Source organism: Dermacentor silvarum, chromosome 5 (assembly GCF_013339745.2).
Source record: "Dermacentor silvarum isolate Dsil-2018 chromosome 5, BIME_Dsil_1.4, whole genome shotgun sequence".
Taxonomy (NCBI): domain Eukaryota; kingdom Metazoa; phylum Arthropoda; class Arachnida; order Ixodida; family Ixodidae; genus Dermacentor; species Dermacentor silvarum.
Window position 1 is genome coordinate 88,440,563 of NC_051158.1, and position 12,747 is coordinate 88,453,309.

Below are 12,747 nucleotides of genomic sequence, written 5' to 3' on the forward strand. Positions count from 1 at the left end.
CAGTCAGAAGTTACGAAAACGCGGTATCTGACCCCCAACCCTTTGTACAGGATAGTATTACAGACGTTAGTTACTGCCCAAACAAGTTTAAAAAATATTGCTTCTGAGTTCTTCCTAATGTTTGTTCACAATGTCCCTCAAGCTGTAACTTCTAGTACGCTGAAGTTTTATTTGTCATTTTCAATAGCGATGTTCAAAAAAGGCAGATACAGGGCCCCATGCACTTGATTGTCATCTTTTGGCACTGAGACAGGGTTGCCTGTGCTCTTTTGAACACCAGCGGTCCGGGAGTTCCTCGGCGCAGGTTTTGCTTCGCCTCGAGAGATGGCGCCATGCTGCGTGGCATCTCCTTCATCTTCTAGATGGGCAGTGTGCTCCGTCTCCCTGGCGTATTTCGCTGCCTGTCGTGCCACCTCCAGCCGATTTGCTTCTTCTAGCTGGGCAGCGTCCTTATGGAACAGTGCAAAATATGGCGTGCTGCGGTGTGGTGCGGTGGGGTGTGCCCTTGCGAAAGTACACGACCCCCATTTTAAGATTATGGCTAGTATCATCTCCAAGCAGTCTGCTTTGTCGGTATCCATTTCATGCTTACATCTACTCTCGATTACGGGAGAGCCTGGAATTTTTCATCCCTACAGACATTCATTCTGCATGGTACAGTATCTGCTATTACGTTTGCCAGGTGAGCCTGTGCACTAAGGTGGAGTTCCGACATATAGGCACTTTCTGAAATCTTTGTGCATTAGTTTTGTGCTTTTTTTCTCATATATTTCAAAGGTTGTTCAATAAATTGCTTATAAGCAGCGTTCAATCTGATTTTTGAGTGCCCTTCGCTAATGCCTATTATTTGGAGTTAAAAAATAGCGTAGTGGTAACTGCTACAATGAAAATATATACGATTTAGTGTTGATCAAAATGAATCATTAAGTTGTTTTCGTACAGAGCGTCATTGAATCCCACGTCACCGTAGCTTCATGAATGCAGTGAGACGACTGAATGCCTCGCGTAGGGGTAGTAAACATTACCGTAGGAAATTCATAACCAGCTTTGGGTTGTACTGGTCGCTGCAGAAGAAGATCATGGGCACGTAAATAATTTCGCTGCAGCTAACGCGGCGTACTGTTCCCGGTGCGACCACGAGACATGGCGTTTGAATTCTGCGCTTAGCGGAAACGTCTAAACGAAATTTAAATATTATTTCATGGTTTCCGTGTTCTAAAAACGTTTGCAGTGGGGTGTACACGAGCACACGAGCACACGAGCCCATAAAACTAAGCGGTGACGCAAGGGCTGGCGTAGCATTATACGCAGTAAGTCTCATACTTCTTCGGCATTGAGTGAACGAACAAACATGTGTGCATGAGCAAGCTGCTTTCGGGCTTATCAAAGCAAATGGAGATGGGAATGGGGTGAGAAGGGGGGAGGGAGGTTCATTGCAAGCCTTTATTTTCCAGGAGGACCCGCCGTGGTGGTTTAGTGGCTGATGCTGCGCTGCTAGGCACGAGGTCACGGGATCAAATCATGGCATGGTGGCTACTTTCAGATGGTGATGAAATGCAAAAACACACCATTGTGCCGCGCATTGGGTGGACGTTACAGAACGCCAGATAGCCTAAATTCATCCGCTACGGCATGCCTCAGACTCATATCGTGGTTCTGACACCTAAATCCTCATAATTTAAATATTGTAAGATATACAGTCGTCGGGGTTAAAGCGACAGCTTTCTTTAGCAACGTCGGCCACTTTGTATCGTTGGATGATCTCGTACAATAAACAATTTCAGTGACCCAAATTGGGTAACATAACTAGTGACCCAAGTTGATCACTAGCTGGCTGATGTCTTGCCGTGCAGACGACGTGCTCCATTGAGTGTATGCCCAAAAGCACAACGTGCTGCTGGCTTCTGTCTGGCCTAGAATACAACTTGGGTCACGGAATATTGGGTATGTTTCCCGAAGGGAGAACTTCGGCGCTGCGTATTTGATAATGGTATATGTGTTTACTGTTGGCCAATCCACCAGAATTGGTGTGCCAAGCTGACACAAGGGCCATGTAGCCCTATTACACTGAAGAGATACATCCGCAAAAGACAGCTCCTGGTTGAGCATGGCTGCTAGATGGATAGCCATGACAACGGAGTGACAGCCAAGATACTAGGGATAGGGGTGGTAGCTACGGAGTTCCAACTGCGGTGCAGTGATTTCAACAACATATATTATGTCGTGATATCATTCGGCATTATGGTTGGTAGTGAGATTGACACTTTGTCTGCTGATGTGCTCATAAGGTTGCTTGATTCCCGGATGGCATGGGGATATGCTGCAGGTTACTCAACAAAGCTATCGCTGACTTCGATAATGATATTCGTTGGTTTCTGCCATAAATAATATTTGAGCCTTCAGTTTTACTGCATTCAGACCAGCGCACGATTTCAATGACTTTCGGCAAGGCTGGCCCGTTGCGCTGTAAAAATTCGCTCTCTCTTAAAGGATTCTGTGACATTTCAGAGAGTTGGTAGATAAAAATTTGGCGGATAGTTTTAGCAAAAAACGCTTTTTCGTACCTTCTTGTGGTATTCGGCAAGATTTCCCCATAAAAGGCTTGGCTCCGGACCCGGAATTCCTATCTCATTGAAGTAGCTGAATGTTTTTTGGCGGGACCTGCAGGAGAAAAGGTCGTGCTCTCGCAACATTAGGTGATGGGCTCGTATGCTGTTATGTCATTTTCAGGAACGCAGCTATTGCCCCAGCAGGAAATCTTAGTGGCTCAGCGAGTGCGTATTGTTGAGTGGTCAAAAACAGAAAGAGTGAGAGGCTCTTGAATGAAGGCTGAAGCGGTTGCCTCGAAGTGAATGTGGTTAAAAATGAAATGATACGCACACGACATAAGACCGACACAGAACACAAAACACAAAGAAATAAAGCATCTCGTTGGGACCTGTGTGTTTTAGAAAATTAAATAGAAGTTGAAATGGCCAAGCAGAAAGCAACCGAGGAGCTGCGTGATTTGTGGCCTATGTATTCCGGTGACCTCTGTAGGATTTTAATATCGCCACAGCTCTAGGGTAGAAACTGTGCCGCAAGATCTGGTACCGTCAATTCCACGTCATCTCAGTGACATATCTGTGATATATTGCTGTGGTACACGAGCGCAGGAATTTTTTGACCTGGATTGTGTTGACATTTGAGTGTGGTCTTACTTATGGGGGGGGGGGGGGGGGGTTCTTAATTTGCTATGCGTACGTGCATTGATTTATACATTTGACAGCAATTGTGCATGAATATGGAGGTGCAAGGGCTATTCACCTGTGCTAATGTCAATCCTATTTGAAATGTATATGCTAATGTAGTGTATATGTAATGTAGTGTAATGTACATATATGCTAATTTAAATCCGCTAGGAAAAGCGAGGGAGAGGACTTCAAGCACGCGAGAAGAGTTGCCACGTAAAGGAAAGCATAGGCAAAGGTTTCTTCAATGATTGTTTTGATATTTTAAAAAGAAACACCAGGTTGCTGGGAACTAATATTTAGGTCAAAGGCGCATTATCTGCACAAGAAACTACATGATGCCGCTGAAAGGCACGTACTTTCGTCGATCTGTTTGTTCGCGCAGAGTTCGACCTCAGCATTCCTTGTATACATTTAGGTACATGAACTAGTGAGCTACATCGTTAGGTGCAAGATATGCTTGATAAATGATCTTTATTGTATCTTAAGGTTGCCCGTTAGACGTCGTAAATGAATGACGTGAGTCATGTTTGCATTTCACTGCTTCTCTTAGAAGCTCTTGACTGACTGTCAGTAATACTATTTGTATTAGAACGCTGCCTTTTGAGACTCATGGTTGACATCAAAGAATCCTATTGGTCCAACAAGAGCGCTATGACAGATTTTTGGACTGGGTATCCACCAGCTGCATAGTACGTTTTATAAGAAAGCTTGAAAGTTGAATTCTTTCAGGAATCTAGAAAGGTACGGGTGACTAATTTATGTGCTACACGTGCCATGCAAAGGGTTCGACGTGCTGCTAGTTGGTTTAGTTGACAGAGAGTTGAAAAAATTATGAGATATATGACATGAGACAAAAACGACATTTGCCTTTTCTTGCCTCAGTACCTTTAGCTTTGTACGCTCCTTGCAGTTTAAAAGTAGCCGGCTTACTGCAGTGCGTGAAAAACTAAGAAACGTTTACAAGTCTCACTTACCAACTACACTGCTGCATACCTTTATTCATAGTGAACTATTTTAGCATCAAACGTAGTGAAGCTTGCTATAAGTTTAATTTGCATGCTTACAAAACTGTAGCAGGCGCATAAATGTGATTGCACTGATCAGCTATATACGGGGGCGACATGCCTCCGTTCTTGACAGCAAGTAATGGAGTTGAAGTTAGCCTCTTGCTTCCCAACCAATTGGTGTAAACAAAGTCGGAGATCGCCGACATGGCTCCCCACCACAATATGTCTGTTTATGTTAAATCGAGTGCAATTTTCGGATTGTGAACAAAGGTTAACTGCGTGGCATTGTCATAACAACATCCTTCGTGCCTTTCCTGTCCCGTTGACAATCGATTTGCTTTCGCAAAAAGGAAGCTTTTTGGAGAACACCTACCTGACCAGCCTGAAGAGTGCGTAAGTGACGATAATCGCAATCGTGGTCCAGCTGATCGCTTCGTAACTAAGTAGCGACAACTTAGCGGCCATGCTTGGAGTATGTTAGAGCATAGCTCGGAGCAGATTGTTTCTGTGCAAAGAATATGGCTGGACAATAGAGCCTGTCCTTATCGTTATCCTCTCGTTTTAAAGTCTTATCTTCCCAATGATACGCCACGTACACAATTTATGTACTCCTTCGTCGAGTGCAATGGCTCAGGGGTCACGGTCTCCTGCTAATCAGCGTGAAGTCAGGTGTTCATTGTCAGCAGAAAATGCTGCTTTCTGATTTGAGTGGCCTACACAGACGCCAATGTGGGTTCAAAGTAAGCCACGCAGGTAGATTACAACCGTTGTGCAGCGCACAAGCTAGGCTCGAAAATTCAGCGCGAAAACAAAACAAGGGCGAAATAATACAGAATGGCACGGTGGCGTCAACCATTTGAATTTGTTATTGCACAGAAGCAGCTATATAAAATGTGTCCCCGATAACGCGGTCCAAGCTGTTTAACAAGAAGGGCTACGATATAGGACGATGAGACCAATGGTGTTTCGTTAGCAGTCACATTGCGCAGCTTATGAATGCTTCTGTCATCCTTGATTAGCTAATTATTGAAATTTCTTGGTGAAATTTATAATTGCATAATTGGCTAAGCTCGGATATCAAATTATGCGTCGTATTCGAAAACAACATATTAAGCGCTTTCCAACTCGCAGCACTTTTGCCAGGTATTTTATTCCGCGTTTCAAAATTGTACATCATAACCCGAAGAACGGGAAGTGAAGATGCCCCCTCGCATTTCGCGCGCGTGACAGCAGCGCTGTTACAAGGGGTTTAGAAAAATCAGCGCTACTCAATGGCTGACCCATTAACCTCGGCAATGTGACAAGGCGATGGCGTGACTGTAGTAACCGCAAAATGTTCTTTTTTTCCCCCGCTTTAGTCGTATTTCTTGTCGCCACCCTGAGCCGGTGTGTAGCGCTCTAGCAAACAGCGTGACACCGCTCATTGCGTGTAGCAGCAGCCAACAGTTACGCCGTCTACTTGTCATTTTGTCGCCGTAACTAAGCCAGCCATTGAACAATGTTGATTCTTCAAAACCACTTTTGAAACCACTGTCGAGAACGCGAGACGTGGGGGCCCGCCTTAACGTGCCATTCTTTTTCGAGTTTTGCTACCGAAGTATGCGAACACTCAATTATGCTCGTATTGCGAACACTCAATTAGCAGATTCTCGACAGACGCATCCAGGGCGTTACCGTCAGTGAAAACAGCGGACGGCATCTCTTGATCCTGTGTAGGAAGTAAGCTAGCTGGCAGCCTCCAGTCGTAGTGAGTCGATGTATGAGAGTATTAAAGGTGCGATCAATGCGTTCCTCTATTGTGAAGCTCAAAACCAGGTCAATACGGCATGAGATATTTGTTTACTTATTCTTTATTTCAGAATTCTCTGACATTTTCCTGTAGGTGTTGCAACAGGAGGGTTACGTCTAGGTAAGCAAGTCTACATGTTCACAACACTTTTGCACTTGAAGCAGCCTGTTCCATTCCACGATGCTCAACGAAAAAAAAAGTAAATAGAGAGGCCCGAGTTGGGCCGGTATTTCTGCATCTTTTAGGACATGATGATTTCGTTTGAGAGAGTAAAATGTTTTTTTATGTGTGTTTCTTTCGTAAATCCAACTTTATTGTTGAATATCTGGAACAAAGCAGCTTATAACCTTAGTTTGCTTCGTCGTAAAGACTGGTTCCCAACACAAATCTTGCTTTATCATTATTACGCTCTCCGTTGTTCTAAACCGATCCACGGCAAACCTAGTCACCCTGCTTTCAATACTTTCTATATGATAAATAGGGGTTTCCGATGGATCCCACACCATTCTATAGTAGAATATATTAGAACAAATATTCTAATATATTCTAGTGTAAAAAGCCCATTGCACTGCATTATAAGAAGGGAGAAAATGTTACTTGTCCAGCTATTATCGATCGTGATCAAAAAGAAGTTGCGCTTGTCGACAACGCGGCAGATGGTCAAACGGTTCCGTTATCGCGTGACCCCGCGCTGCCAGCGCTCTCATATTTCGGTAGCCTCTGTATCGCGTATTTCTCTGCTTGTTTTGCTGCCTCGCAAAGCTCTCACTAAAGAGTCGACAACAAACACGCGATATTCAAGCGATAGCTACTCGACAGACGCACTATGCGGCACAGCCGCTTGACACGACACCGAGAGAAAATTTTGTGACAAATGTTCATTGCTGTCTCAATAAACACAATAGCGCGTTCGTAAATAATCATCAAACGAGCCGTGAGGACGACGGTTTGAGCAGATGGTACTAGATGTAGTTTTATTAGGTCATCATCGTCAGTAACTATGTAGTCCATGCTGCCAGCGGTAAATGCTGTGGCGCCATGTGATGGCCAGAAATCGAAGCACTTTCGTGACTCCATGTCCTCCGGGACTGTGCGCGCGCGAGTGATCTCGAATACCTTGAACTCGGTGTCAGATGAGACCAAACGAAGGCTAAAAATTAAAATTAAATTCTGCGGTTTCACGCGCCAATACCACTATATTGTTACGCGAACGAAGGATTAAGTACTGGAGACTATTTACAAAATATATTTACAAAGCATAGCTGCAGCGCTGGCCAGTTCAGCCGACAGCTCGAGAGCAAAGCGCAGTTCGTCTTCTTCGTCTGGGCGCCCGCGCGCATCGTCCAGAAGAAACACACAATATACATGTATCAATATGATTATCAGGCAGGCCGTAGTGGGGGGGCTCCGGGTTAATTTTGACCAGCTGGGGTTTTTACCGGGCACCCAACGCATGGTACATCTGTGTTCTCGCTTCGCCCCCAACGAAATGCGGCCGTCGCGGCCGGGATTCAATCCCACAACCTCGGCCTTCGTAGCGCAACACCAAAGCCACAACGCCACCTCGACGCGTAAGAAACGAAGGCTCATTTTAGCATTCATTTCATGATGTCAAGGAGGAGAGCAAGTACCATGAGCAAATTTAGATCGAAGTGGGCGAACTGGTTCCTCTCATGTTGTTACGCAGTCATGTGGTAACGGGCGGGCCGCCACGCAAACGTCCAGGGGACTCCCAAGATTTCTGCAAGCAACTGAAAATGCCGCGTCCAGGCGATGTCTTGCCATGCTGTCAACCGTGTCTTCTCTCAGTTTCTGGCAGTGCGGCCCCATTTTGTACGAAAAATCGTAGCGCTGGCCATCGGGCGACGTTTTACTCACCGACGACTGTAAAGAGTGGTAATGGTGTATACAGTGTCACACCTCCTCGCTCGTGGTGGGTGATTTCAATCGCGCTAGAGGAATAGAGGCCCTTTAGCCGCAATTATTCCTTAAACTAAGCATTGTCTCTAGCACAAAACATGTGCTGCGGGGTTTCCGGAATAGTATTTTAACAGTACACGTTCACAAATATATTTGCCTTTAGGGTCCCTTTAACTTCGTCATGTGTAACAACTTGATCATTACATACGATTTCCTTATTGCTAGATCTTTCGAACCACATCCCTTGAGGTACTTCCAAAAAGTTTAGGATTTGTTATCCATCTATCATTCACTTCTTTGAAGTAGTTGCAAGGTCGATCCAAATATGTCGCGAAGCTTCGGGCGAAAACCGGTTCAGAAAGAATTATCGCCGACATTGGCAAGGGTGGTTAAGGGAGCACCGATTAAAGCGCGACTATGTTTGGAGGGTAAAAACATTGGGAAAGAAAAAAGCGTATTTTAATGAAAGCGGAACATAGATTCATTCAACGAAAATAAAATTCCTAATGAATTTTATTTACGCATGGCGAGAAAAGAAGAGACAACTCAATTTTCCTGATCATTATCCATAAATAGCTTTTTTAACGCCCACCGTCAGAGCGCCCACCCATAGTGGCGGGCGTTGACGCAGCTATCGCTTGCAATGCAATGCAGCTCTTGAAGTGTGTAGAAAGGCGCGCTCGCAAAAGTTCACCTGTTACAATACGCCCCCCTCACATGTGTATTGTTTTGCTTGTCGCGGTTTGTCTGAATTTAATGACGCGGGTAGTTTCATTGTTTCTTAACCTCTTCAGTCAAAAGTAGTGAGTTGCGACCGTCAGATAACAGTTTACCTGAGTTGTTTTCGTACGACAGCGTTGGCCGACGGGCTTGGCGTCCAAAGAAAGAGGAGCACTCTACGCCCAAAGCGTTCGTCGGCCTCCAAAGAGAGTATGTTCTGTGCAGGGATGCGATTTCGAAACCCGTATGGCTGACCTTTTCCTGCGTCGATTTCCGCGGTGAAAGCTCGAAGCGTGCATCAAGTCAAATGGCGGGGCGATTGAATATACAGCTCTAATGGCAGGCCTCCGAAAATAAATTTCGCGCCTTAGAGAACAAAATGACATCACTTCTGTTTTCAACGGATATGACGTCACATTATTTTTTCTTCCGCCGGAAGTGTTCCCTCCTCACACAGATGGCGCTAAGCCGAATTAACCGCCGATGAACCGCCATGTTTTGAACTTATGGGCTTCTATGGAAGCTTCGCTACCAGAGAGAGAGAGAGAGAGAGAGAGAATAAACTTTATTGTACGAAGAGTGCGCTACCAGGTATATTTATCTTGGTAGTGGTCTCTTGCGATATTACTATTCAGCTTGCATTCACGCGCCAATTTTTCAAACGGAATACCACACGTTTTTCTGTTATTCTGTGAAACACATCCCATGGAGTCGCCTGGCTTGGTCGGATGGTTGGTGGTCGGGTTCTTGCCGAGTAGATCCAATCCTACTCTTAAAAAAAGATGAAGCTCGTCCGGAAGCGGCGTCCGAACCACGGCCCGCCAGCGTTGAGGACGATGATTTCCACAATGGCGTATACCCACGAAGTGGGCGGTATATATCCTGCCAGTGATAACACGCGCTCACTATTGGCCCAGCTTTTTAAAGCGATTAACATTCTTTGCCTACTTCAAGCCATCTATCTATCTATCTATCTATCTATCTATCTATCTATCTATCTATCTATCTATCTATCTATCTATCTATCTATCTATCTATCTATCTATCTATCTATCTATCTATCTATCTATCTATCTATCTATCTATCTATCTATCTATCTATCTATCTATCTATCTATCTATCTATCTATCTATCTATCTATCAGCTTACGCCGACCAAGTGACCTAAATTGTCCACTAACTTGTACAACTAGGTATGATCTTGTGGTCGTGATGATACCGTCGGGGTTTTTCCATCGTCATCATTAAAGCAAGGCCATCATTTCAGACACGTAATGCAATTATCGCCATGCCGTCGTCGTCTGACCGCCTTCGCCGTTCCATCGAAGTGACTTGCTTGCTTTTCATTCCATTGTAAACACGCTGTCTTCGTTCAATCGTGATTCTGTTGTCGTTTTCATGCCATCATCGCAATCGCATCGCCGTCATACAGACGACGCCATGCATTTGTTGTCATAATGTGGTTGTGGCACCATCGTGGTCATTTAGTCGTTTTTCATTCCAGCTTGTTCATCCGATTATCTTCATGGTGTCGTCTTCACGCCATCGTCGTCATGAAGTCGTCATTATCGCATCGTGTTCATACCGTCGTCATCAGGCAGTTGTAGCATCACCATCCTTCCAGAAACGCCATCAAATTGTATTGCCGTCGCCGTCATACTGCGCTTGCCTTTCCGTCGACGTCATCTTTTCTTGTTATTCCGTTGTAACCATGCCGTCGTCTTTCGATCGCAACTAAGCTGCCATTGTGATGCCATTGCTGTCATTGCATCATCTTCCTACAACCGACGTCATACTTTCGTCACCGTACCATCGACGTGAAGTCGCCGGGGTCGTTCCGTTGCCGTCATTCCAGCGTCGTCATCCCATTCTCGTCATATAGTAGGTCGCCATGCCGTTGTCGTCATACGACATTCGTCGTTCCATTGTGTTCATTTTTTTTCTTCGTCATTCGATCCTCATGACCGCGTCGTCATCATGTCGTTATGGCCACAGCCGACCATGGCAAGTGAGTGGCATAGCAAAGTGGGCAGATTACGCGGACAGGTGTATTTCGCATATAGCAGAAGCAATCGAACTCTCAAAAAGGACTACTACAGATTATAAATAAAGGTGTGTTTCGGCAAGACGTCGACGTCCCCACGTGGGAGGCCTAGCTAGACCCAGCCAACTAAACTGCTAATTTCAATAAAAGTTTGTTCCTCCTCATCCTCGGCAATGCGGTGCGTCGCTACATTGCAATAATAATAAATTAGTTAACTGCGACGGTCATTGTGAGATGGGCTAAAGTTGAATCCTGTCGCCTTCGGGGCACTGGAGAGCTCTGATCAACATTGCTCCCAGGTTATTAAAACTTTGGACTCCTAGATGTGAGCATGCCTATGCGAGACACGGATTAATGAGACGTTCGAATGGAAGTGGAGCATTGTGTTTGGCAGCGGCCTCTCCTGTCAACAAAGGGACGGAAAATATTGGGGTTGGGAGCAGCGTCGAAAGACGAATCTCAAGAGTGGCAAGACCTCACCGATTTTAATGAAAATGATGATTACAGTTAGGCATTTGCATTGCGATGGCGTTGAAGAGATGGGAAGCAGTTTGCATTGCGGATGATTCACTGCAAAAAGTTTCCTAGACTGCTTTGAAATGTCCAAGGTATCCTGCGTAAAGCAGCTATAAGAAGAATCAACGAAAAACAAACAAACAAAAGCTGCAGTAGAACTGGTTGCAATTTTCAAGAGCAGGAGACGTGCCTAAAGGGAGACTCGTGAATGGCCACATTTCAAAGTCAGTTTCCTTGCAGAAGATTGATTTCTTGTTTTTTTTAATTTTATGTATGCCCCATCACTCAGAAACATGTAAAATAAATTGTCTTCTTATTATCGTTAGTTTGGGATTACAGCGAGTTTTCCAACCCATACCCTCGAAACCGAAACCGCACGAATTCGTTCCAATAAGCAGTACGATTTCTTTAATATTGAAATTCATTTTTGTTTTATGTTGTCTGTAACGTTAACGTGCATTTTTGTACTTATTTGTGCATTTGTTATTCTTTTAAAATCTGTAAAAACGGACACAAGACCTCTACGGTCCGTGTGTGTTGTTTTTGACATCTTTCACATGGTTCGAAACACTTGTTAATGCTTTTCCCAAAAGATTATTTGCCCCTCCTGATGTCACGAAACCTTTGAAACGTTTTTCTGAATTGATATTTTGAAATGAAAATTTGCACACTCATTTCTCACATAGAGATGTGTGCAAACAACTAGGACAAAATAAATTTATGCAATATGTTTTTAATTTATGGCTAATGCAAATAAATGTGGTACAAATGGGCATAAGCACAAGCTCTTGGCCCATTTAGTGCATGATTAACTTGAAAAAGCGGTACCAGCGAATACATAAGGGCGTGTGCACAAGGAAGGGGCGTTAGACACGTACGGACGCTGAGCAAAAAAGCAAGTTTTTTTCACTTTGCTTAGTTTTTCAAACATAACTTCCTTAATATTTATCACATAACCAATGGCCCAAGCTGGAAGATAACTTGGACCATGGGCTCTGCGTAATAGACACGTTTGATAGATAGATGGATAGCTAGATAGATATATAGATATGCTCCAAACGGCTGAAGTTGACTAACAATGCTAATCGCATTAAATGTGTCAACGCAGGGTGGTGGTCCGACACTGCGCTACGTTTGATTGGTTTGCGTACTGGTGAGGACGACGGTTTGAGCAGATGGTACTAGATGTAGTTTTATTAGGTCATCATCGTCAGTAACTATGTAGTCCATGCTGCCAGCGGTAAATGCTGTGGCGCCATGTGATGGCCAGAAATCGAAGCACTTTCGTGACTCCATGTCCTCCGGGACTGTGCGCGCGCGAGTGATCTCGAATACCTTGAACTCGGTGTCAGATGAGACCAAACGAAGGCTAAAAATTAAAATTAAATTCTGCGGTTTCACGCGCCAATACCACTATATTGTTACGCGAACGAAGGATTAAGTACTGGAGACTATTTACAAAATATATTTACAAAGCATAGCTGCAGCGCTGGCCAGTTCAGCCGACAGCTCGAGAGC

At 44.6% G+C, this 12,747-nt stretch overlaps 1 protein-coding gene across 3 annotated transcripts in view; it reads right to left on the bottom strand.

Annotated features, from left to right (window-relative positions):
* The window catches only part of LOC119454220 (lithocholate 6-beta-hydroxylase), a 48,338-nt gene extending 43,585 nt beyond the window's left edge, over positions 1 to 4,753 (bottom strand). For 2 of the 3 annotated variants that reach the window (XM_049668258.1, XM_037716202.2), the window contains exons 1-2: positions 4,614 to 4,753; positions 2,565 to 2,661 (exon numbers count right to left, since the gene is read on the bottom strand). In XM_049668258.1, the coding sequence (XP_049524215.1) occupies positions 2,565 to 2,661; positions 4,614 to 4,705 (189 nt within the window). In that variant the 5' untranslated portion in view covers positions 4,706 to 4,753. The remainder of the gene's footprint in view (positions 1 to 2,564; positions 2,662 to 4,613) is intronic. The other variant, XM_049668257.1, reaches the window with a different exon arrangement.
* Positions 4,754 to 12,747: the final 7,994 nt, after the last annotated feature.